This window comes from Scyliorhinus torazame, chromosome 22, assembly GCF_047496885.1.
Source record: "Scyliorhinus torazame isolate Kashiwa2021f chromosome 22, sScyTor2.1, whole genome shotgun sequence".
In the NCBI taxonomy this organism is placed as follows: domain Eukaryota; kingdom Metazoa; phylum Chordata; class Chondrichthyes; order Carcharhiniformes; family Scyliorhinidae; genus Scyliorhinus; species Scyliorhinus torazame.
In genome coordinates this window covers 105,506,945-105,533,897 of record NC_092728.1, presented here as the reverse complement: position 1 = coordinate 105,533,897, position 26,953 = coordinate 105,506,945, and the positions used below count along the sequence as shown (strand labels likewise).

Sequence of the window (26,953 nt, the reverse complement as noted above, 5' to 3'; positions counted from 1 at the left end):
GGGGGAGGGGGAGTTCCATGAGGAGGCGCATGCGGTCGGGATCGGGCCCCAGAGCTCCGTTCTGGACCACATAGCCGAGGATGGCTATGCGGTTCGTGCCGAACACGCACTTCTCCTTGTTATAAGTTAGGTTGAGGAGAGTGGCGGTGTGGAGATATTTGGCAAGGTTGGCGTCATGGTCTTCCTGATCGTGGCCGCAGATGGTGACATTGTCTAGGTACGGAAAGCGGCCTGTAGCCCGTACCAGTCAACCATTCGGTCCATTTCCCGTTGGAAAACCGAGACTCCGATGGTGACGCCAAAGTGGTAAAGGCAGCCATCTGCCTCGAAGGCAGTGTATGGGCGGTCCACTTTACGGATGGGAGCTGGTGGTAGGCAGATTTTAGGTCGACAATTGAGAAGACCCGGTACGGTGCAATCTGATTGACCATATCAGATATGCGTGGAAGGGGTACACGTCGAGCTGCGTGTACCTATTGATAGTCTGACTGTAGTCCACGACCATTCTGTGTTTCTCCCCAGTTTTCACAACTACCACTTGGGCTCTCCAGGGGCTGTTGCTGGCCTTGATGATGCCTTCCCGAAGCAGTCGTTGGATTTCGGACCTGATGAAGGTCCTGTCCTGGGTGCTGTACCGTCTGCTCCTGGTGGCGACGGGTTTGCAATCTGGGAAGGTGGGTTGACCTTTAGGGTCGCGAGGCCGCACACAGTAAGGGGCGGTAGGGGCCCACCAAATTTCAATGTTAGGCTCTGGAGGTGGCACTGGAAGTCCAGGCCGAGTAGTGAGGCAGCGCAGAGGTTGGGGAGGACGTAGAGGCGGAAGCCGCTGAACTCCATGCCCTGGACAGTGAGAGTGGCTATGCAGTACCCCCGGATCGCCACGGAGTGGGACCCGGAGGCCAGGGAGATTCTCTGGTTGGCGGGGTGTACCGCGAGGGAGCAGCGCCTTACCGTATCGGGATGGATGAAGCTCTCAGTACTCCCGGAGTCAGGCAGGCAGGAGATCTCATGCCCATCAATTTTCACGTTGGTAGAGGCTGTTGCTAGGCGGGACTGGTCAATCGTGAACGAGGCGAGACGCGACTGGTCGTCGATGGTGGCAGACGACGGGGTGCCCGGGGGGGCATGGGTCCTGGATGGCGGCGCCCACGGGTCGCACGTGTCGTGGGGGAAACAAGATGGCGGTGCCTGATGATCCTGGGGAGGACAAGATGGCGGCGTCCACGGGCCGCATGTGGTGGGGGTCGAACAAGATGGCGGCCCCCACGGGCCGCACGTGGTCCGGAGAGGGGAAGGTGGCGGCACCCACTGGCCGTACGTGGGGGGGGGGGGTCAGAAAAATAGCGGCGACTGCGCAGGCCTGGCACACCGCAGCGAAGTGTCCCTTCTTGCCGCAGGCCTTGCAAAGGGTGCTTCGGGCCCGTCAGCATTGGGGGCATTTTGGTTGCCCACAGAAGTAACATTTGGGGCCCCCGGGGTTGGTTGGCTGCAGCGCGGCACAGGCGTGGGGTTGGTTGAGTGGGGTCCCCGATGGGGCGGCTGTCTGCTGAGTCCACAATGCGTAGGAGTGGTGGGCCACGCGGCCGGGGGTGTAGGCCTGGATGTTGCGCGAAGCGACCGTCATCGAGAGCGCTAGCTTTATGGTTGCCGCGAGGTCAAGCGTGGTCCCTTCTAAGAGGCGCTGGCGGATGTAATCCGACCCTATCCCCGTAACAAAAGCGTCTCTCATGAGCAAGTTTGAGTGTTCCGTGGCCGTGACGGCCTGACAGTCACAGTCTCTGACTCGGGGAATTAGAGCACGCCAGAAATCTTCCAATGACTCACCAGGAAGTTGACTACGAGTGGAGAGGATGTGTCTGGCGTAGAGCGTGTTAGTCCGCTGAGCATAGTTTTCCTTCAATAGCGCCATGGCGTCCTGGACAAGTGGAAAGACGTTGGAGCTCAGCCCCGTGTAGAGGATCTGAATCTTCTGAGCTTCCGAAATTGGGTCTGGTGCAGACCTGATGTAAGCTTCGAAACAGGCTAGCCAATGTTCAAAGTCCTTTTTGGTGTTGCCTGATTGTGGATCCAGCTGCAGGCGATCCGGCTTGATGCGGAGGTCCATCTTCTGAAAACTTTAGTGTAATAAATTGATGCACGATCAATTACACAAAGACGAGAGTTGGATGCAATCGAGGCTTTATTACACTAACATGTGTGGCCTCCTACAGCAGCTGGCGAAATGGCTGCTGTACGAGGAGCACACTTATTTATACTCCGCCTACTGGGCGGAGCCAGCAGGCAGGGAACTACCCCCGTACCTGTAAGTACAGGGCCTTACCACAAAGCACCTAATATATACATCAGTGGTGACTACCACAATGTGCAGACTCCGCGCAGTCTGTGACCCAGCCGGGAATTGAACCTGGGACCCTGGAGCTTGAAGCAACTGTGCTAACCACTGTGCAGTCGTGCCACGACCATAGCTACAGCTTGAGAGACGCCATTCTGCATCAAGCATGGCTGGCCATGTATCTGTCCCGCTCTTAACTGAGCGCCATAGGTGTATCGGAAGGATTTCCGGGTTGTTAAACAACTGTTTCGCTACGTTATGGATGCACCCTCTGTGGCCATCAAGTTCTGGAGTGGGACCCGGACCCAGATCTTCTGTCTCAGAAACACTATGCCACAAGATCTTGTCCCCTTTTGAGAGAGAACCAAATCATAAATCAATGGAAAGCTATGAAATTAAATTGCATCTGGTATCCAGTATGCCCTTCAGTCCCTGCAGTGACCACAGGTTGCAGAAGTCCCTAAATGCACTGACAGACACCACATGCTCCCTTTCGAAAGCAAGGGGTCAAAATGTGTTTTGTACTTATGGAACACTTGGTTGTTCAAGAGTTCTGCCCAAGGCGTAGCTGTCGAGGCAGGTTTTAAGGATGTTTTCCAAGGCGAGGAGAGATGTAGCAAGGTGCTTGTCTTTAAAAGGATGTAGAGGCTCTGGAGAGGATACAAGGATGATACCAGAAATGTGTGTGTGTGTACATATCAGGAAATGACTGACAGGCTTGCTCTCTTTTTTTTTCTTAAATTTAGAGTACCCAATTATTTTTTTCCAATTAAGGGGCAATTTAGCGTCGCCAATCCACCTAACCTGCACATCTTTGGGTTGTGGGGGTGAAACCCACACAGACATGGGGAGAATGTGCAAACTCCACACAGACAGTGACCCAGGGTTGGGATTTGAACCCGGGTCCTCAGCACTGTAGCCCCAGTGCTAACCACTGCGCCACATGCCACCCTCAGGCTTGCTCTTTTAAAGTAAAGTAGTATTGATGGGTGGCCCATAAAAGAGGTATTTAAAACTATGAAAGAGTTTGATAATATGGATACAGAGAGAATGTTTCCTTCACTGAAAAATCCAATAGGGAATTCAGAAAATACTTCTTTATCCAAAGAATGGTAAGAATGTGGAGGTCACTACCACAGAGAGTGGTTGATTTGAATAGCATAAATACATTTATGAAGCTTGATAAATACATCAGGGAGAAGGGAATCAAGGGTTGTGATGGTAGACTTAGATGAAAAAAGAGTAAGAAGTTTTACAACACCAGGTTAAAGTCCAACAGGTTTGTACCGAATCACTAGCTTTCGGAGCACTGCTCCTTCCTCAGGTGAAAGATGAAGAAAGATGGGAGGAAGTTTAAGTGAAACATAAACACTAGCATGAACTGATTGGATCAAATTACCTATTACTGTGCCGTATACACTGTGTAATCACTGTCTCATCAGGTCAACTTTAAAGTTCCAAATTCTTTCAAATTCCTCCACTGCTTTATGATTACAGTAAGAAGTCTTACAACACCAGGTTAACGTCCAACAGGTTTGTTTCGAATCACTAGCTTTCGGAGCACTGCTCCTTCCTCAGGTGCTCACCTCAGTCCAACGCTGGCATCTACACATCACTGCTTTATGATCTCTAACTAAATGCCTGTAGACACGTTCTCCATTCACTCACAGGAGCTCCTTCTTGTCTCTTACTGTTGGTATCACTGTTGACTAGGTTCATTCATCCTCTCTGTTCATATCAACTTGAACTCTTGTTGCTAACTTTGCCTTAGTTTAATTGCTCTGTTTTATCACCTTTGCTCTTGAGTCGCCAAGTATCTTTCTGATACCGCCACGTGGTTCAAGTCCGAGTAATGATCAATAATCTTATAGTCCCCAGGGGCTTCCCGCCTTTCGGGGCGGACCCTGTACCTGGTTCCAAGTGATTGGACTTTGTCCCAATTGCTTGGTTCGATTTTCTCCAATGCTGGAGCGGTTCCCTGATCGATGGGCGGTCATGAGGTGGTCGTTCACCTCCCTTTGTGTAGGCATCTGCTGGCGCCTAAGAGTCTGGTTTTGCTTTATGTGTCTAAATGTTGCTCATTGTTCCCGGGGATTGCTCATTAATATGCAGATAGCTGGTGTTTTGTTATGCTGATCGTTGCCGGTATCGATCTTGTCTGGCCTTTCCAGAGGTAAATACATACTCAACCTGCAGCTGCTCGTTTGTGTCCTGGTGGCTGACTTTCCCATCAGCCTTTGCCGTTCGCCATTTTAAATCGGGAGTTAGTCATTTTAAATCGGGAGTTAGCCATTTAAAATCGGGAGTTAGCCATATTAACTGGCTACATGCCCTCCTTGTGATCCTAACGCGAAGCGTGAAGGATCACATAACTATGTTGCTTTTCCATTCCCTGACCTGGGGGGGACACGTCCTTCATGGCCTCTGCACTGACCGTAGCTATGCAAAAAATGTTTAACTAACAATTCTAAGGGCGCTATGTCAAACAGGGACATGCATTACAAAACAATGAACTGGGAACCTCTAACTATTCTTAATACACTACACTCCTTAAACATTTCATCATCCTAACTTCCTCAACCATACAAACAAAATCATAGCATTTTATACATCAGTCTTCCTGGCCTGGCAGTCAAGCTCAGGATCGTACAATTTATTCATGAACAGTTCTTTACATTTCTTTATTTACAATAAACGCAAGTGAATGCACTTTATTATAGATCGCGGGGGTCGGGGGTCTGGTCGTATCCGAAAATAGGGGATCTGATCCTATATACCGGGGTTCGAGCGCGGTAGGCTCTCCTTCTCCATTTCCATAGACGCATAGTCTGCACTATGCAGCAGAGTATCGCTAATACCAGTAATGTTTCTATTACATAGGACAGAGAGTACCAGGTTATAAACCTGGCACACCAAGATGATGTGGTGTCGCTGGTGACTGGGCTCTGGGTACTGCGGGGAAGTGAAACGTTAATGGCTGGGGGGCTTGAAGTCGTGGGGTTCGCGTTCACGCGCAACCAAATGTCCATAAACATGATGCTGATCCATGTGAAGGAAGTCCTCATGGGTCTTCTCTTTCCTTTTCTTTCTTCTCTTCTCCGGTCCTGGAGCTTCTGGAGTTCTGTGGAAACAAGCATAGTCTCTGTAACTATCTTTGTTTAATATCTTGTACGATAGTGTGTCTGTCCTGTAGTGCCAATTACTCCCTTTATAATTGGCCACTATGTGTGACTCCCTCATTTATTTTCAAAAAATCGAATTTTAGGACAAGACACACTTCCCAATATGAACCAGTGCGAGCCGTCTCGCAGACTGTGCAAGTTACCATCCAAATGTTTCAGGATGTAAATAGCATGTGGTTGGCAACCTAAAGGTAACCTAAAACAAAACAAAACTTTTTGAACAAAAAGTGCCAAAATGAGGTGCGTATGGGCCACGACGGGTAAGAGTTGGATGGAGTCCCCGGGTAGGATAGCTACCAATGCCGTGTCTCTCCTACCCGAGCGTAGTTGACCAGAGGGGGGTTCCCAGGCAGGGCGGGTCCCAAGCCATTTCTCCACTGCCTGAGCAACCGACAAGAATGGGCAAAAAATGTAGTCATCGTGGTGGGGCTGCCGTAGTGGTTCTACCTTTGAACCAGAAGGGCAGTTACGAACGGGCATCTGGTTCCTTAACCAGTCTCTGCAGACAAGCTCTCAGAGGTTTCTGCTGAACTAGTGTCTGGCAATGGTGAGTCTCTGCAGGCAAGTCCTCAGAGGTTTCGGCCGAATAGGCGTGGGACAGTGAGAAAAAAATTCTCCTGTCGGACATACAACATTTAACGAACTTACAAACAACATAAAACATTCTGCAGGTTCCATCAGAAAGGACAACACTTCTCCCAAGTGGTTCCTTTTAAAACATCATCTGGACACCTCAGTTCTCGGTTGCGAACAGGGTCGCAAAGGGGTTCTCGGTTTGGGAGTCAGACCCAAGGTCGTCCTCTTCTCCCGGGTGCCACACTCTTGAGTGTATCAGGGCTGAAAGGGCTGCATGGTATGAGGTGGCGTCGCTCTCGTCGTTGCGGACGAGTCGGAACGAGTTATCTCGGTGCCAATAGTTGGTGTCTAGTTGTGTGGGGACAAAATCGGGGTCGTCATTGTGGTTCGGTGGTCGGTGGCGGGATTTATTTAGGAAAGTGATCATGAAGGGATCACTGGGATCGTAGTCGGAGTCGCTGGGTGTGGGTCCTGTTGCATGGGGAGAGTAGGGGGGCATGCTGTGGCTATCGTCCAAGTCACAGTCGCTGTCGCTGCTGCTGCAGTCTGTGGGCGTTCCGGGGCGGAGTGTATATTTTGGGGGTGGAGTCGAGGTCGAGTCCGTGGCTGGGCTGGACGTGTTGGGGGATGGTAGGGTTACGTTGGCTGTGGGCGGGGCGTGGTCTGCTGCGTCGAGCATGACGTGGTGTGCTTCGACTGTGTTCCATATGCCTTCAGCTGGTTTATATGAAACCACGCAGTCTTTCCGTTGGGGTACTTTATTTTATATACACAAGGGCTTACTTTATCCGCAATGGAGTACGGACCCGAGTATTTTGGTGACAGGAATGTGCTGGGGTTCTATACAGAGAGCATAACTTGCTGTCCTATACTGTACTCAGTCGCATGCACTGTCTTGTCGAAACAAGCCTTGCTCTGTTTCTTTCTGGTGCCCAATTTTACTGCAGCTGCCAGCTGAGCCGTTTTAACATTTTCCACTAATTGTTCTACTGCTTTCTCGTGTGTGAGGGCCGTCACTTCAGGGCTGGTCAAGTCTAAACCTAATAAATATTCTGTGCCTTTCATTGGGCGTCCGGTCATGAGGGTGTGTGGGGTGTAACCTGTGGAAGTAGAAATTGTGTTACGTATAAACATCAGCGCAAAAGGATCTGCTGGACCATTTTTCTGAGGGTGGATTTTAGGGTCTGATTCATACGCTCCACAATACCACTCGACTGTGGGTGGTATGCTCTGTATAATTTTTGGGTGATGCCAAATATCGTGAGGACGTTCTGCATGACACGTCCCGTAAAATGGGAGCCTTGGTCGGATTCAATGCTGCGGGGGAGTCCCCATCTTGTAAAGATGTGGTGGGTCAAAATCTTGGCTGTGGTTTTTGCAGTGTTGGTGCGGGCTGGGAATGCTTCCACCCATTTCGTAAACGTGTCTTTTACCACAAGTACATATTTATAGCCATTCCTGCAAGGGGGCAATGGTCCTATAAAATCAATCTGGAGGTTAGTCCAGGGGCCATTAACGGGTCGGGTGTGGCTGAGTTGAGCCTTTTTGGCATATCTGTCCGGATTATTCTGGGCACAGATAAGACAATTCTCTATGTAATGGTTTACATCTTCCTTTAAATTCGGCCACCAACAAAGCTGCTTGAGATGGGCTGTAGTGGGATCGATTCCCTGATGTCCATGACCGTCATGGAACAAACAAATCAGTTGATTCCTGTCCTGTTCAGGAACCACATAAAGGGTGTCTTTTAACACCACACCGTCATGTGTGGTCAGTGCATTTCTAAACCTCTCATAGGGTGCTGGATATTTTCCTTTTACAATCTCCCTGAGATTGCTGTGCTGCTTCTGGGCCTCCACTAGATCCTCGATCTTTGTCTGTGAGACCTGAACTGCACTCACTGGGGCGCTTTCGGGGGGTGTCCAAAGGTATCCATGCCTGGAACCTGCTTTAGCCAGTGCGTCGGCTTTCACATTTCCAGGGGGGGAGGAACGATGGTGGCTGCGGACTTTGATTATCCCATAAGTCCTGTTCTGTGCTCGCTCTAAAATGTGACGGAGCAATGGGGCTGAAGGGAGGGTTTTTCCATCTGCGGAAACAAATCCTCTTGCTTTCCACAGGGGCAGAAATTCCGTGAGGCTGTTGCAGACATAGAGGCTGTCCGAGTATATGTCTGCCTGGCTGGGGAAGGAATCTGGGTGTATACGCGATGGCCGCAAGATCTGCTGCCTGCGCGCCTAAGTGTCTGGGTAGTTTTAATGATATTTCCTCAAGGGCACGTCACTGCGCGTCCTCGACATAGATCCCGCAACCTGTTATGCGCTTCCCATCCAAGATTGTGGAAGATCCGTCCACATAGATCTTTATGGGCTCACACGTGTCCGTGTATAGGGGGCTCTGGGTTGAACTACCTATCTTTCTGGGGGGTGTTTTAGCAATAAAGGGGCCTGTGTTGTGCTGTGGAGAGATAATGTCACATTCATGGGGGGTTCCGGGGTACTGTAGGTTGTCGGCTAAATAGGTGTGCGTCTTTGTCCTTTTCACAGTGATGTCCCGTCCCTGCAAGAGAAGGGTCCATCTAGCTGCTCTAATCTGGCTGACTGTACCGTCCTTGAGTCGTCCGTCCAGTAAAAATTGGGTGGGGGTGTGTTCGGTGAGAATTGTGATGGGGTTCAGTCCGGTAATATATTAAAAATACTGCACTGCCCAAAATACTGCAAGCAGGTGCCTCTCACAAGCTGAAAATCCCTGCTCCACAGCATCTAAAAGTCTGGAGGCGTAAGTTATGGGCCTTAACTGGTCGTGCCGTTCCTGGAGGAGCACGGCTGAAAGGTTGCGGTCTGTGGTCGCTACCTCTATGGCATAAGGGGAAAGCGGGTCTGGAACTTGTAATGCGGGGGCTGCTATGAGTTCCTGTATCAGCCTCCCCGAACAGGCGCCGGAATGTGGTGACTAGGGGCTCCCTTCACAGTAACTTAATTTGAAGACTACTTGTGACAATAAGCGATTTTCATTTTCATTTCATTTCATTTTCATTGAAAGAGTCCACAGCATCCGTATGCTGCGGAAGCCATTCCCAGGGGGCTCCTTTCTTTAGGAGGTCTGAGAGGGGCGGGGCCTTGCTGGCGAAACCGTCAATGTGGTTTCAGCAGTATCCAACCAGTCCTAAAAACGACCGGAGGGCTGAAACGTTCTGGGGAAGGGGCAATTTAGCAATCGAGTGAATCCTTTTATGCTCGATCTCGCGTTTACCATGTGTGATAATTGTTCCCAAATATCTTTATCTTCCAAAATCTTGGCCTTTTTGGGATTGACTTTACAACCGATTGAGTGTAATAGTTCCAGGAGTTCGGACAGAAGCTCAATGTGCTCTTCCTTGGTGTCTGTCTGCAGTAGTAGGTCGTCTGCATACTGTACCAGACATTCGGGGCGAGAGAATTTTGCTGAACCATTTGCCAGCTGTCGGTGGAAAATGGAGGGGGAGTTGTGGAAGCCTTGTGGCAGGCATGTCCACGTGTACTGCTGTGCTTTAAAGGTGAAGGCAAATTTGTACTGGCACGCCTTTGCCAATGGAATGGACCAGAAACCATTACTGATGTCCAAAACCGTAAAGAATCGGGAATTGAGTTCCTGCTTGAGCATGGTCTCGGGACTTGTTGCTACTATGGGGGCTGCTGTGGGGGTGATTTTGTTGAGTTCCCGGTAATCAATGGTCAGTCGCCGTGATCCATCGGGCTTTCTCACTGGCCAAATCGGGGCATTATTAGTGGAGGCTACTGATCTAAGTACGCCCTGCTCTAATAAGCTTTCTATTACCTTGGAGATTTCTCCCTCTGCCTCTTGGGGAAATCCGTACTGTTTTTGGGGTCTAGGGTCAGGTCCTGTTATTTGTACGGAGCCAGTCATCCGTCCACAGTCGTGCTTGTGGGTCGCGAATGCTGCCCTGTTCTTTTGCAGAACTGCCCTAACCTGCTTGTCCGTACTAAGCGTGGTCGGGTTGAACCAAAATTCACCTACTGCGCTAATTTTGTTCATGTACTCTCCTATGTTGAGCATTGCGGGGGCTCTTGCGGACTTTGCCATCTTCCAGACACACTGGTTGACTGGATCGAATGAAAGATTATGGGAATTCATGAAATCGATTCCCAGAATGTGCTCTGCTGTGTGGGGCAGGTCAACTAAAACTACGGGGTGTTTGGTGGTGATGTTGTCGATTTGAATGGGTACAGGGGCTGTGATGTGTCCCTGCTGTGAGTGGCCTGTAAAGCCGCTGAGGGTGATGGTGGCTGTAGTGGGCCACATGTATTTTTGAAACAGGGTGGAGGAATATATTGTGGTGTGGGACCCTCCTGTGTCCCAGAGAAATTCGATGGGCTGTCCCCAAATTTTTGCTGCAACTACCGGTCATCCGGATCTATCCCAAAGGGTGTCGCAGACCCAACTGGGGGAGCCCGTACACCGTCAGTCCGTTTCGATCAAGTCCGTCTGATCTGAACGGGCGCGAACGCTATGAATGGTCTCTGTCTTTTTCTTACTCAGAGTGCCCGTCTGCTGGGCTCTCTGTGGCTTTTTAGGGGCATTGCACTCTCTTGCGAAGTGTCCCAACTGTCCGCAGTTGTAACACTCCTGTGACTTGGGTGCAGGGCTGTTCTTTCCTTCGTTCACCCATGCGGGGTTCTGGTGTGTTTTTACTGCCTGCATATCTGCGCCAGCCTGCTTTTCCTCTGTATTCTTAACAGCGGGTTTGCTCTGTATAGATTGCTCCCAAGCGCGGGACAATCTTTTCACTACCCACTTCTCGTTATGGGCCTCCTCTGAGGGATCATAACTCGCGCAAGCTTTCTGTCCTGTTTCGGTGGCATGGGAGATAAGGGTGCGGGTCCATTTGGCCATGTTGTCTGGGGATAAATGGGCACGGTCTAAGTCTCCAAAGACTGCTGCAAAGTGAATCCACAGGCGTCCAGCAAACGCTGTGGGGTGCTCGGATTTCTTTTGCCTACATTTGTTGAGGCCATCTACGGGGTCACCCTGGTTATTCCCGATCGCATCCAGGATCGCGGTACGCATTTCTGCAAGGGTGCCTCCTCCTACATTCTGTGGGTCGGGAAGGGCTGCTGCTACTGACGGATCTGAACTTAAAACTGTGAGCTCTCTCATCCAGGCCGTACATGGTTGCCTGATGCTTAACTGTGGCAAAGAAATGGTGGGGGTCTGAGGTGGGGAGGAACGGTGTGATCTTATCGCACGCGTCCCGTAATTGGGTCACTGTTAAGGGGGTGTAGTATAGAAATTACGCATCGTCCGATGTGGCTGTGCGGTGGGTGGTTACTGGGTTCATTGGAGCCTGAACTATCTGCTGTGTGGGGGGTTGGGTGGCTTTTAACTCTTTTGTGGCCTTCCCTGAGCACATGTTCCCTGAACATATCTCTGCGCTGTTTCATTCAGTTCTTCCCAATCAGGGCCGTCTTCCTGATCTAATCTTTCTCCAAAGGTTTCCTGAAAACCTTTTTGAACAGAAAGCAGTGATTGCAGCTCTGCAATCTGCTTCTGGCACTTTGCGTGGTCTAATGTGCTTTGTCTTTGTTCTGTGGTGGCAGCATGGAGTGCTCTTAATGCTGCCTTGAGGTCACTACACTGTTTCTGTAGTGCTTCTACCTGTTTTTCCGTTTCTTCACGTACCAGGACTGCACGTTGCGTGTCCTGATAGGCCTTTTTGTATTGAGACTGGAAGCTGCTTAAGTGCGCCAGACAAGACTGGTGTGCCCTTTTGGCATCCTCCACCTCTACATCTTTTGTTGCCAACTTCCTTCTCAATTCCAAATTCTCCTTTTCTACCTCGCTTACATCGACCTTACTCATTCGATGTATGCCCTCTACTTCTTTCCGGAGCGTCCTAACGACCTCCTCTGTGCCTCGCAATTGTGCCAAGCAGGACACGATTGCCATCGGCTTGCGAGCTTTCCCTAAGCTCTTTTTGTGGATCTCGCTCAGGGTCTCCCACCAAGTAAGTCCTATACTCCCGGGACCTGATTCCTCGCTATCGCAGAATTAATTCCAAAGGGGCCATCCTTTCCCTTTGAGATATTTCCTGATCTCTTCCTCCCAAATGGGACATTGTCCCACTCTACTGCTGCTGGTCGCTGCGACCGCAAATTCCTCGGGGTTCATTAGGCGCTGCATTGCCTGCATTGCCATCTTTCCTATCCGAATGCTTCTTTTAAAATTGGAACAGGGGAGCTAAGGCGGTGCTGTAAATACGGGTACGGCTTTCGCTACTTTCCGATATACAAACGTCCGACAGTTTTGACGCAACAAAAAATCTATCAGTTTTACCTTATCGCCCTGTTAGTTACGCATGCATACACACACTTCCGAATTATGAGTATTGATCAGAACTGCTTGAACACTTGTGTTTTTTTGTTTCCAATTGGGTCTCTAATTCAAATTCTGGGTTCTCCCGGAGTGGTTTTCCACTTCTAGATCGGGTCCCGTCAGGATGTCGCCAAATAATGTTGCTAACTTTGCCTTAGTTTAATTGCTCCGTTTTATCACCTTTGTTCTTGAGTCACCAGGTATCTTTCTGATACCGCCACATGGTTCAAGTCCGAGTAATGATCAATAATCCAATACACCCATTAGTAAGATTTAAATCAAAGCACATTTATTCTACACAGTAATCACTACACATGCATAAATTCTACGTCTAAGCTACTTCTTACAACTAACAGGCCTATACTTAACTTGGAACTGGCCCACCCTGTCAGGGAAACGAATGGCCTTTCGTTTGGGTTCTGAGCCTGCGGGATTCGAAGTTGGTACAGATTGGTAGCTAGGAGCGCCTATCTCGTAGTGAGCGTTGAAGTACGACTTACTGGATATCGGCGGCGGCTGAACCGGTCACTGTCAAGGGTTGGTTCGTGTTGCTGAGTGACCCGGTCAAGAAGAACGATTTGACCTTGGGCTTAATTCTTATAGTCCCCAGGGGCTTCCCGCCTTTTGGGACGGACCCTGTACCTGGTTGCAAGTGATTGGACTTTGTCCCAATCACTTGGTTCGATTTTCTCCAATGCTGGAGCGGTTCCCTGAGCGATGGGTGGTCCTGAGGTGGTCGTTCACCTCCCTTTGTGTAGGCTTCTGCTGGCGCCTAAGAGTCTGGTTTGGCTTTATGTGTCTAAATGTTGCTCATTGTTCCCGGGGATTGCTCATTAATATGCAGATGGCTGGTGTTTTGTTATGCTGATCGATGCCGGTTTCGATCTTGTCTGGCCTTTCCAGAGGCAAATACACACTTAACCTGCAGCTGCTCGTTTGTGTCCTGGTGGCTGACTTTCCCATCAGCCTTTGCCATTCGCCATTTTAAATCGGGAGTTAGCCATTTTAAATCGGGAGTTAGCCATTTTAACTGGCTACACTCTCTTCGGGGTGGCATGTGGCGCAGTGATGAGCACCTGGGTTCGAATCCCAGCCCTGGGTCACAGTCCGTGTCGAGTTTGCACATTCTCCCCGTGTCTGCGGGGGTTTCACCCCCACAACCCAAAGATGTGCAGGGTAGGTGGATTGGCCATGCTAAATTGCCCCTGTAGCCACTTAAAATGGCCAACTCCCGATTCAAAATGGCGAACGGCAAAGGCTGATGGGAAAGTCAGCCAACAAGACAAAAGCCAGCAGCTGCAGGTTGACTGTGTATTTACCTCTGGAAAGGCCAGACAATATCGATTCCAGCAACCATCAGCATAACAAAACACCAGCCATCTGCATACTAATGAGCAATCCCCGGGAACAATAAGCAACATTTAGACACACAAAGCAAAACCAGACTCTTTGGCGCCAGCAGAAACCTACACAAAAGGAGGTGAACGAGCACCTCAAGACCGCCCATCGATCAGGGAACCGCTCCAGCATTGGAGAAAATCGAACCAAGCGATTGGGACAAAGTCCAATCACTTGGAACCAGGTACAGGGTCCGCCCCGAAAGGCGGGAAGCCCCTGGGGACTATAAGAATTGAAGCCCCAAGTTCAAATCGCTCTCTTCTCCTCCTCTCCACCTCTTTGCGCTCTTCGTCCTGCCCGGATCACCCAGCAACAACGAACCAACATTGACCGTGACCGTAGCAGTGAAGATCGAACTCGTAAATTTAATTCAATGCTCGCTACGAGATAGGCGCTCCTAGCTCCCAATCTGTACCAACTTCGAATCCCGCAGGCTCAGAACCCAAACGAAAGGCCATTCGTTTCCCTGACCTGGTGGGCCAGTTCCAAGTTAAGTATAGGCCTGTTAGTTGTAGAAGTAGCTTAGACGTAGAATTTGTGCATGAGTAGCGATTACTGTGTAGAATAAATGTGCTTTGATTTAAACCTTACTAATCGGTGTATTGGATTATTGATCATTACTCAGACTTGAACCTCGTGGCGGTATCATAAAGATACCTGGCGACTCAAGAGCAAAGGTAATAAAACAGAGCAATTGAACTAAGGCAAAATTAGCAACACCCCTTAATTGGGAAAAAATAAAAATTGGGTACTTGAAATTTATATTAAAAAAAACTTGAACTCTCTGAGTCATCCTGCTTTCAAAATATGCCTCAAAACCTATTTTAAACAATGCCTTCAACCACCCCCAAACCTAACCCCACCATTTCCTTTTTGTTCCTCCCACTTGACATTCAGCATTTTCCCTCTTAATGTAAAGGTGCCTTTCTGCAAATGAAGAGTTTTATAGAAATGTAAATTGCCTTTAATTCACAGCAATCTTCCACGACAAGCTTCACTTGTAGCAAATTATTATGATCTGGAACACACTGCCTGGAAGTGGATTGAATCGGAGGTTTTGTGTTAGCCGTGGCCCTGTGGTAGTATTCGTCTCTCAGGCTGTGGATTTAACGTCCTCATTCCAGGGCTGGAGCACAGAACTTGGCTGACCACGCGGGAGGGTTGCACTTTTGGAGATGCTGTTTTTCAGATAAAACCCTGAACCGAGGCCCCACCTGTACTCTCAGGTGGAGGTAAACAATCCCATAACACAATGTCAAAGAAGAGCAGGAAAGTTTACCTGGGTGTCCTGATAATATTTATCAGTCAATAAACATCATCGGAACAGATTATCTCATCATTATCGCATTGTTGTTATGTAGGAGCTTATTGTACGCATTTTGGCCGCTGTTTTTCCTACAATATTAAATACTCTTCAAAAGCACTTTGTTGACTGTAAAACACTTTGGTTTCATAGAACCAGTGGGTGGCACAGTAGGGCAGTAGTTAGCACTGTTGCTTCACAACGGCAGTGACCCGGGTTCGATTCCTGTCTTGGGTCACTGTCTGTGCGGAGTCTGCAAGTTCTCTCCGTGACTGCGTGGGTTTCCTCCGGGTGCTCCGGCTTCCTCTCACAGACCAAAGATGTGCAGGTTATGTGGATTGGCCATGCTAAATTGCCCAGAGTGTCCAAAAAAGGTTGGGTGGGGTTACAATAATCTTTATTATGGCCACAAGTAGACTTAATGCAATTACATTACTGTGAAAATCCCCTTGTCGCCACACTGTTTGGGTACACTGAGGGAGAATTCAGAATGTCCAATTCACCTAACAAGCACTTCTTTCCAGACTTGTGGGAGGAAACCCACGCAGACACGGAGAGAACCTGCAGACTCCACACAGACAGTGACCCAAGCCGGGAATCGAACCCGGGTCCCTGGAACTGTGAAGCCACATTGCTAAGCACTGTGCTACCATGCCGTTACGGGATAGGGTGGAAGTGTGGGCTGATGTAGGGTGCTCTCAGGCGGCATGTGGCGCAGGGGTTAGCACTGGGATTGCGGTGCTGAGGACCCGGGTTCGAATCCCGGCCCTGGGTCACTGCCCGTGTGGAGTTTGCACATTCTCCCCATGTCTGCGTGGGTTTCACCCCCACAACCCAAAGATGTGCAGATTAGGTGGATTGGCCACGCTAAATTGCCCCTTAATTGGAAAAAATAATAATTGGGTACTCTAAATTTAAAAAAAGGTAAAAAGAAATAAAATGAAAATCGCTTATTGTCACAAGTAGGCTTCAAAAGAAGTTACTGTGAAAAGCCCCTAGTCGCCACATTCTGGCACCTGGTACGGGAATTGAACCGTGCTGCTGGCCTGCCTTGGTCTGCTTTAAAAGCCAGCGATTTAGCCCAGTGTGCTAAACCAGCCCCTAAAGTGTTTAGATTCTCTTTCCAAGAGCCGGTGAGACTCGATGGGCTGAATGGCCTCATTCTGCACTGTAAATTCTATGATTCTATCCAAACCCCTACAGTGTAGAAGGAGGTCATTTGGCCCATTGAGTCTGCACCGTCCCTCCGAAAGAACACTCTACCTAGGCCCACACCCCTGTCCTATCCCTGTGACCTAACCTGCACATCTTTGGCTATACTGAAGTAGTAATGACACGTGCTGTTGACAGAAACGTGAGCTATTGATTCTTGTTTCCAAGAGATATAATAGCTTATTGTCACAAGTAGGCTTCAATTAAGTTACTGTGAAAAGCTCCTAGTCGCCACATTCCGGCACCTGTTTGGGGGTGCCAGTACGGGACTCGACCCCATGCTGCTGGCATTGTTCTGCATTACAAGCCAGCTGTTTAGCCCACTGTGCTAAACTAGCCCCTAATATATATCCACAAGAGGGAAACATGCAAGGACCTTGGGGAATGAGCAGGGCTGCGAGGGAGGAGTGAAACTAACTGTGTAGCTGAGCTTTTTCAAAGGGCCAGCAGAGGCAAATGGGCCGAATGGCCTCCTTCTATCCCCTGTGACTCGGTCCCCCGCCCGCCCCCCGGGCACCATGAAGTGAATTGGAATCCTCCAGCCAGCAGGGGGATGGAAATTGTCTGAAGAACTTCTAAATGCTGCGAGATCCATCTTTCCCTCCCCTGTGTAGCTTATTTAAATATCAGCTGCAAGAAGGATACAGTTAATAGGAGGGGGGAGTAAATTGATACAAACTTGAGGCAAAGTTCAGATAAAACGTCCAGTCTGGAGGGTGTTCTATGTTTATTTTAAGATCGTTTAATAGCTGGCGGTTATTTTGGGGGTTGCAAATAACTTTTATTTTGGGGTAAGTTTTTAGGGGGGGGGGGGGGGGCTATTGGGAGGATGTGGCTGGTGTTGGTTCCTCTGCTGCTGCTGCCAGTGTCCCGGCTGAGCGGCCAGAACGCCAGCCAGGACTCCCCAGATGAGCTCTTGCTCTGCAGGTCGTGTGGCTTGGAGGTGGCCGCCAGCCGGGACCTGCGCTTCGTGGCCAGCGCCCTGGCCCTGGCTCAGCGCAACGACACGGTGATCGGCGAGCGCAGGGTCCCGGTGCAGCTCTTCCAGAACCCGCAGGGGCTTCGCTTCCAGGTGCTCACTTTCAAGAGAGCCGCGGTCCACAGGCACTGGCCGGCCGAGGAGCAGTTCTCCTGGTTCCCTGGCCACTCGTGGGCAGTGGCAACTTGTCCCAGGTGTCACAGCCACTTAGGTTTGTTCTGTCTTCCTTTCATTCTCAATGTTTCCAGCTGGGGTGGTAGGCCCCAGTAATGCAGCAGTTACCAGCATCACTTGGGTGGGGATTATAATTGCCATTTATATATCCCCTTGAAGGGGAAGAAAATAGTCAACCACATTGCTGTGGGTCTGGATTCACCTGTAGGCCAGACCAGGTAAGGATGGCAGATTTCCTTCCCTAAAGGACATTACTGAACCAGATGTTTTTTTTTTTAAAATCCTTTATCAGAGTTACAAAGCCAGAGCTCCGAGTGTGGACAGTGGCAAATCCCTAATCCAGCTCCTTTGCCTGCTCCAAAAAACAATTCAAATTGAATCCAATTCATGGTCGCCACAAGGGAGTCATATCAGATCCAGTCATTACACCTGACCTCACGCTCATCTTAGCCAAAAGGCTGAGTAGCGATAACCAGATGGGTTTTTACAACAATCGACAATGGTTTCATAATCACTTTTAATTCCAGATTTTTACTGAATTCAAATTTCACCATCTGCAGTGGTGGAATTTGACAGGTCCCCAGAGCATTACTCTGGGTTTCTGGTTTACTAGTCCAGTGACAATCCCATTACGCCGTTGGGTTACGGGGAGAGAGTGGCATTTAGGCAAATTGCCCCTTCATTGATGGCACAATGGGCCAATTGGCTTCTTGCACTGTAACCATCCCATGATGATTCTATTCATTCTTGGGATGTGCATGTCACAAGCAAGTCTGGCTCCATTGCCTTTGATAAGTGGTGGTGAGCTGTCTTCTGGAACTGTCAGTCTGGGGGTGTGGATACCCACCCCCACAGTGCTGACAGGGAGGGAGTTTGAGGATTCTGACCCAGTGACTGGTAAGGGAGGATGATGTAGTTCCAAGTAAGGATGTTGTATGACTTGGAGGAGAACTTGGGTGGTGTTCCCATGTATCTGCTGCGCCTTGTCTTTCAAGGTGATAGAAATTGCAGATTTGGAAAGTACTGTGAAGGAACCTTACTGAGTTGCTGCAATGCATCTTGTTGGTATACACTGTTGCCCCTATGCATTAGTGGTGGAGGGAGTGAATGATTATGGATGTTGATCCAGCGGGCTGCTTTGTCCTAGATGGTGTTAACATGTAAAAAAAAAAATTTAAAGTAGCCAATTATTTTTTTTTCCAATTAAGGGGCAATTTAGTGTGGCCAATCCACCGACCCTGCACATCTTTGGGTTGTGGGGGTTAAACCCACACAAACACTGGGAGAATATGCAGACTCCACACAGACAATGACCCGGGGCTGGGAACGAACCCGGGGTGTTAACCTCTTGAGTGTTATAACTGCATCACACTCCTAACTTATGTCTTGAAGATGTGGACTAGCTTTGGGAAGTCAGGAGATGAGTCACTTACTGGAAAATCCCCAGCCGTTGACCTGTAGTTAACTAAAGTATTGACGGAAATAGGAGCAAGAATAGGCCATTCAGCCCATCGAGCCTGCTCTGTCATCCGACTAGATCATGGCTGATCTAGCTCAATGCCATTTTCCCACACTACCCCATTGTTAAGAGCGCAGCTGATGTTCGATGCTAGGGTATTCCAAATCCCACAGAGGCTTGCTCTCAACTGTATTCTGCAATTTGATATAATGTTAGGAAAGATGTGAAGACCAGTGAAGGATGGCCCAGATGTTTTTGTAATGATTTTAAACAAAATATATGTTTATTAAAAGCGTAAAATACAGGTCCCAGGTTCGATCCTGGTTTTGGGTTACTGTCCGTGTGGAGTTTGCACATTCTCCCCGTGTTTGCGTGGATTTCGCCCCCACAACCCAATAGATGTGCAAGCTAGGTGGATTGGCCACGCTAAATTGCCCCTCAATTGGGGAAAACACTATATGAATTGGGTACTCTAAATTTATTGTAAAAAATAACGTAAAATACACAAGGAAGTCAACTAGAAATACACTTAACTATAATGCCTATGAACACTATCTTTAAATTTGCCCAGTTCCAAATACCTCTATTTTCCTAACTACAGAACTTAGTATCCCATAGGTTTTAAAAACTATCGGCAAAATCCAGCAATTGTTAGCACATGAGGCACCTGTATCTTTCGGGGTGCTTCTGACATAGGATAGGACAACTGGTTTCTCAAACAGGCTTTCTCCAAGCATGTTGGGAGTTGACGCAGCTTCCTGCTGTGGGCTGAGGTCTCAAAAACAACCAACTTGCATAGGGTAAACTTGGCCCTGATATACTGGTTTCCATTATGTGAACTAACCTTCGCAAAAGTCATTCGTACAAACTTTGTTTTGTGAGTTCACCATTTTAGAATGTTATTGTGAGATTCCCAATAAATCACTTCCTTTGAACTTCTAACATCTTAATTTACACCTCTGATATTCTATCCTCCACTGTTACCAATTTGCCATTGGTAAAGATCTGTTTACTGCATGGCTAGTCTTATCAATATATCAAAACACTAGTTCCACCAGCCCAGCCCACCTGTCTCTACTAGTTTCCATTTTTAAATAGTTTTTTTAAACATGCAACCACCAGAACACATTCCCAATTACTGGATTTCCTTGCTTTTCATTTGATCACAATTCCCTAACACCATATCCTTTGATGTCTTTGATATCTTGAAATCTATCGATCTCTGTCTTGAACATAATCTTTTTTTTAAGGCATTTATATATACACATACATCAAACACAACCACAGCCAAAAAGGAGAACAAACCAGGATAAAAAGTAAATAACTAACTCTCCATCGCCCACCCTCCCCGCCAGAATCGCTCCAGTTTCAGACAGGGTCTTGGACATAAACAATGACAGAGCCTCCACGGCCCTCCTGGGGTAGAGAATTCCAAAGATTCATCACCATCTGAACAAATAAATTCCACCTCCTCTCAGCCCTAAATAGCCAACCCTAATTCTGAGGCTGTCTCTTGCTTCTAGAACACCCACCCCTCCCCCCTCCAAACCAGGGGAAACACATTCTTCCTGCATCAACCCAGCTGAGTCCTGTAAGAATTTAGTGTTTTTCAATGAGATCACCTCTCATTCTTCTAAACTCTGGAGAATATAGGCTCAGACTCCTTAATAAATCCTCATGGGTTAATCCTATTATCCCAGTAATCAGTCTTGTGACCCTTCATTGTACTCCCTCTGACAAATATATCCTTTTGGGTAAGAAGACTGATGTGTTGGGTACTCTGCTACACAGACGAACCAACACGGTTGCGAATGGTACAACTCAGTTTTATTGCGAACATTTATTTACAGTGGTAAACTGGTTACTGAGGTTCGATCATGACCCTAGAATCTGTGGACCTATTCCTAATGCTATCTTGTAGTGGCACTCAGCACATGGTGGATGTCTGAGTGGCTTGCTATGAGCTCTGTGCCCTGAGCTGTCTCCTGCTGGAATGCCCAGGAAGTGTCGTGTTCCCTGTTTAGTACTGTGTATGCTCTTGCCTGTGATTGGCTGTGGTGTTGTGTGTGTGTTGATTGGTCCGTTGATCTGTCCATCAGTATGTATGTGCTATGATGTTTACCTGAATATCATGACAAAGACCAAATGTGTACACACTGTTCTAGGTGTGGTGTTACCAAGGCTCTGAGCAATAGCAGCGACTTCTGTACTCCAATCCCATTAAAGGCCAACATGTCTTTCACTTCTGAAGAAGACTCTATTAACTCTGTTTCTTTCACCACAGATGTTGCGAGACCTACTTTTCCAGCATTTTGTTTTTATTTCAGATTTTCAGCATCTGCACTATTTTGCTTTTATTCCACCATACAAATGCCTTCCTAATTACTTGCTGCACCTGCATGTTAACTTTCAGTTACTCATGAACAAAGGCACCCAGGTATCACTAGGGAGAAGGTATTGAATGAACTAATGGGATGAAAGGGAGATGAGTATCTGGGACCTGATGGCCTGCACCCTAGGGTATTAAGGGAGGTGGCAGCAGAAATAGTGGATGCATTGGTTCTGATATTTCAAAATTCCCTGGATTCTGGAAGGATCCTGGTGGATTGGAAACATGCTAATGTGACGCCCCTATTCAAAAAGGGAGAGAGGCAAAAAGTAGGAAACTATAGACCGGTTAGCTTGACTTCTGTGATGGGGAAGTTGCTGGAATCAATCATTAAGGAGGAGATGACTGAACTTTTGGAAAGACAAAGCTCAATCTACCATTGCCAGCATGGTTATATGAAGGGTAAGTCACGATTGACCAACTTGCTTGAGATGTACAAGAGGCCCACTGCTCTCCTGAATTCCCTTTTGGCTTTATTAGCATTGGCCTGCATGCAGCACACCAGTGAAGGGCCTCAAATTTTCAAATTCCCGTCCTCCTGTTCCGATCCCTCCACAGCCCATTTTGTAACCTGTTCCAGGCCTACAGTCCTCTGAGATTGCGTTCTCATATCTCAGGCCTCTTGTACATCTCACCTCTTCTCTCGTCCCACCATTTGTGGCTATGCCTAAGTTCTGGAAATTTGATTCCTGAACCTTTGCACTTCTCTGTCCCCTTTTCAAACTGCTTAAAACCTATCTCTTTGATCAAGCATTTGGTCACCTGATCTAGTGTTTCCTTCTTTGGCCCAGACAGTTTTACTCTGATTTTTGGGGGTGGCACGGTATCACCGTGGTTAGCACTGTTGCCTCACAGCTCCAGGGTCCCAGGTTTGATTCCCGGCTTGGGTCACTGTCTGTGCGGAGGCTGCATGGTTTCCCCGTGTGTGCGTGGGTTTCCTCCGGGTGCTCCGGTTTCCTCCCACAGTCCAAGGATGTGCAGGTTAGGTGGATTGGCCATGCTAAATTGCCTAAAAGGTTAGCTGGGGTTACTGGGTTATGGGGATGGGGTAGAGGTGGGGGTTAAGTAGGGTGCTCTTTCCAAGGGCCGGTGCAGACTTGATGGTCCGAATAGCCTCTTTCTGCACTGTAAATTCTATGATTCTATGCTCCTGTGAAACACCTTTCGATGTTCAAGGCACTATAAAATTGCAAGCTGTTCCCATTAGAACAGATTAAAAGTACAGTTGATGTTAAATTCAGTTCTGTCTGTATTCCATAAATTTGATGTGGACCTTTTAAAATGTTTTTTAACAGGTTGGTCATTTCAGCCCAATGTCTGGCCGCGGCATGTTACAGATGAAGAATTTGAAGAATCAGAAGAGACATTTGTTGCATTGATTATAGACAGACTCCTCCAGGAGAATTTTGCTGCAACACTCCTGTTGGTGCCCAAATCCTACCGAAGTTGAAATCCGTTTGTTTGACCTATTTTCATAAATAAATATTTATCATTAGCTGTAATTTTGTGTGTTGGGCATGCACTTATCAGAAAATGTAATGGTATATATGAATTTGTCTTCCATAATAATCCAGAGGTCTAGGCCGATAATCCAAAGATGTGAGTTCAAGTCCTATCACAGCAGTTTTGGAATAAAGTTCAGTCAATCAAACAAAACAATCGATAATAATGACAAGCCAACTGCTTCACTAATGTTCTTTAAGGAAGGAAACCATATCTGACCTGGCCTATTAATGACGTGATCCTCAGCATGCTGGTTGGCTCTCAATTGCCCTTAAAGCGGTTTAGCAACCCCTCAGTTGTCAAAACTCCAATGCAAAACTCAATAATTGGATAGATCACATGGCATTGATCTAGGTGCTGGATTCCGATGTAACAAAAGCACAACTATGCAAAGTGCTAGTAAACATCTGGGGACCGAAGCCAAAAGTGGGAGAGCAGTCCCACAGACTAGTCAAACAACATCCTGCCATAATTATTCACAATCATTCAGCCAACACCCCAGTCTCCTCCACCACCATCACTGGGTGTATCCTGTCCCACCAACAGGGTAGGCAGAGGTGGTGGCAGAGGTAGCGAACTGTGGAAAAGTTACAGTGCAGAAAGAACCATTAAGACTATCATGTCTGCAAGAGATTAAAAGGAAACTAGCTGCACAGGTTAATCCCATTAGTCTGCACCAGCACATGAAAACACCTAACCCCATTTGCCAGCACTTGACCCGTAGCCTTGAATGGTAAGACGTGCCAAGTGCTCATCCAGGTACTTTTTTAAAGGATGTGAGGCAACCTGCCTCCACCACCCTCCCAGGCAGTGAATTCCAGGTATCGTTTTTAATTAGTTAAGCATTTCAACTTCAACCACCAACTTGGGAAGTGAATTCCAGACGCCCACCTTCCTCTGGTCCCCTCTAATCCTTCGAACAATCACCTTAGATCTATGCCCCCTAGAAATTGGCCCCTTAGGTCAGAGGAACAAGTCTTTCCTGTCTAGGTCCCTCATATTTTTGGACACCTCAATTAGATCACCCCCTAGCCTCATCTGTGATAAGGAAAACAATCCTATACTAGCCAATCTATCCTCATAGCTGCGGTTTTCAAGTCCTGGCAAAATTCTTGTAAATCTCCTCTGGGAAAGATGGGTATAGAAGATTATGGGTCAAATGCTGGCAATTGGGACTAGCTTAGTGGTAAAAACTTGGCAGCATAGAAAAGTTGGGCCGAAGGACCTGTTTTCATGCTGCAAACCTCTACGATTCTCTCCGGAGCAATTATGTCCCTCCTGTAATGTGACCAGATCTGTACACAGCCAAACCAGAGTTTTGTACAATTCCATTCTTAAATCCCTGTTTTTGTATTCAATACCTTGCCCAATAAAGAAATCCACCTGCTTTCGTGACCACCTGCCACCCTCCAGGACTTGTGGACATATTATCCAAGGTCTCTCACTTCCTCAATCGCTCGCAATATCTTCCCGTTTATTGAGTATTCCTTTGCTTTGTTTGCCCTGCATTACCTCTCACTTTTTCTGATTGAATTCCATTTGCCACTTCTCTGGCCACTCAACCAATCCATTGATGTTATTCTGGAGTCAACACTTCACTATTAACTACACAGCCAATTTATGTCTCATCTGAAAATGTTCCAATCATGCCACCCACATTTAAGTCTAAATCATTAATGTATAAAACAAACAGCAAGGGCTCCAACAGTGATGCCAGTGAAACACCACTGGAAACTGTTTTCCATTTGTAAAAATATCCATCGACCCTTTGTTTCCTGTCACTGGGCCAATTTTGGATTTAACCTGCCACCTTCCCCTGTATCCCATGAGATCTCACTTTTCTGACCAGTCTGTCATGTGGCACCTTGTCAAATGCCTTACCGAATTCCATGTAGACAACATTCCACCGCACTAACCTCTTCAAACCTCTGAGGTAACCTAGCAAGGCCTAGATTTAGGCCCGATTAAAATTGGTATTTTAAATTAAAGAATTCACCCGGTTAAATTGGATATCCTAAATTAAAGAACTGGGAATTTTAAAATCATACTGCAGTCAAACCTCAGGCAGGCTGTTGGAATTCAGACTTGACCAAAGTCAAATACACAACCAACACACAAATTGCCAGAATATGTCGACCTGCCCTGCCAATCACCCATCAAGGGGATCGTTGCACCCTATTGATATGCACAGGTGTATTGTCAGTAGCCCAGATCGAGCCAGAGTTTCTGCTGTACTTAATATAGGAACAGGTTATGTGCAGCCCACAATACCAGAGATGGGACACCTGGGGCGGGCTCAGGTGGCCTGTCAAATGGTCATCAACTGGACCATTGGCTGCTGAGACTGCCTCCTGAGACAGAAGGCCATAGGAAATGGCAAAAGGGCGTTAAGGAAGGAGGAATTTTAAAAAACAGGCACCCCAGACCCCTCGGAAGCAAAGACTCGGTGTGCGAGGTGACCTTGACCAGATCGGAGAAGTGAAGATCAGGCCTGACCGGAAGGAAGAAAGAGATGGCCAGGGAGAACCACCTTTGTGAAGACGGGCCAGAGGAATTGCAGCGATCAGATCCATAGCCTACCAAGCCATCTTTACGGGTAGCATACACTAATCTTGGGTACCTCGAGTATTTTGTGGGTAATATAAGGGTTAATAAGAGGGAACAGGCCATTCTGGACTTGGTGTTATGCAATGAGCCAGACTTGATTAAAGATCTTAAAGTAAGGGAGCACTTAGGAGGCAGTGATCATAATATGGTAGAATTCAATCTCCAATTTGAAAGAAAGAAGGTAGAATCAGATGTAAAGGTGTTACAGTTAAATAAAGGTAACTACAGGGGCATGAGGGAGGAACTGACGAAAATCGACTGGGAGCAGAGCCTAGTGGGAAAGACAGTAGAACAGCAATGGCAGGAGTTTCTGGGAGTAATTGAAGACACAGTACAGAGGTTCATCCCAAAGAAAAGAAAGGTTATCAGAGGGGGGATTAGGCAGCCATGGCTGACAAAGGAAGTTAGGGAATGCATCAAAGCAAAAGAGAAAGCCTATAATGTGGCAAAGAGTAGTGGGAAGTCAGAAGATTGGGAAGGCTACAAAAACAAACAGGGGATAACAAAGAGAGAAATAAGGAAGGAGAGGATCAAATATGAAGGTAGGATAGCCAGTAACATTAGGAATGATAGTAAAAGTTTCTTTAAATACATTAAAAACAAACGGGAGGCAAAAGCTGACATTGGGCCGCTCCAAAATGACGCTGGTAATTTTGTGATGGGAGACAAGGAAATAGCTGAGGAACTAAATAAGTACTTTGCGTCAGTCTTCACAGTAGAAGACATGAGTAATATCCCAACAATTCCGGAGAGTCAGGGGGCAGAGTTGAATATGGCAGCCATCACAAAGGAGAAAGTGCTAGAGAAACTAAGAGGTCTAAAAATTGATAAATCTCCGGGCCCAGGTGGGCTACATCCTAGAGTTCTGAAGGAGGTAGCTGAAGAAATAGTGGTGGCTGTAGTTATGATCTTTCAAAAGTCACTGGAGTCAGGGAAAGTCCCAGAGGATTGGAAAATCGCTGTTGTAACCCCCCTGTTCAAGAACGGAACAAGGAAAAAGATGGAAAATTATAGGCCAATTAGCCTAACCTCGGTTGTTGGCAAGATTCTCGAATCCATTGTTAAGGATGAGATTTCTAAATTCTTGGAAGTGCAGGGTTGGATTAGGACAAGTCAGCATGGATTTAGTAAGGGGAGGTCATGCCTGACAAACCTGTTAGAGTTCTTTGAAGAGATAACAAATAGGTTAGACCAAGGAGAGCCAATGGATGTTATCTATCTTGACTTCCAAAAGGCCTTTGGTAAGGTGCCTCACGGGAGACTGCTGAGAAAAATAAGGGCCCATGGTATTCGAGGCAAGGTACTAACATGGATTGACGATTGGCTGTCAGGCAGAAGGCAGAGAGTTGGGATAAAAGGTTATTTTTCGGAATGGCAACCGGTGACGAGTGGTGTCCTGCAGGGTTCACTGTTGGGGCCACAGCTGTTCTCTTTATATATTAACGATCTAGATGACGGGACTGGGGG

General features: G+C 47.6%; 1 protein-coding gene across 1 annotated transcript; it reads left to right on the top strand.

Annotated features, from left to right (window-relative positions):
* Positions 1–17,000: 17,000 nt before the first annotated feature.
* On the top strand, positions 17,001–22,878 carry LOC140399317 (protein cereblon). Its single transcript, XM_072488838.1, has 2 exons — positions 17,001–17,565; positions 22,672–22,878. Exons 1-2 carry the CDS (start codon positions 17,205–17,207, stop codon positions 22,824–22,826), a joined length of 516 nt encoding a protein of 171 aa, XP_072344939.1. The 5' UTR covers positions 17,001–17,204; the 3' UTR covers positions 22,827–22,878.
* Positions 22,879–26,953: the final 4,075 nt, after the last annotated feature.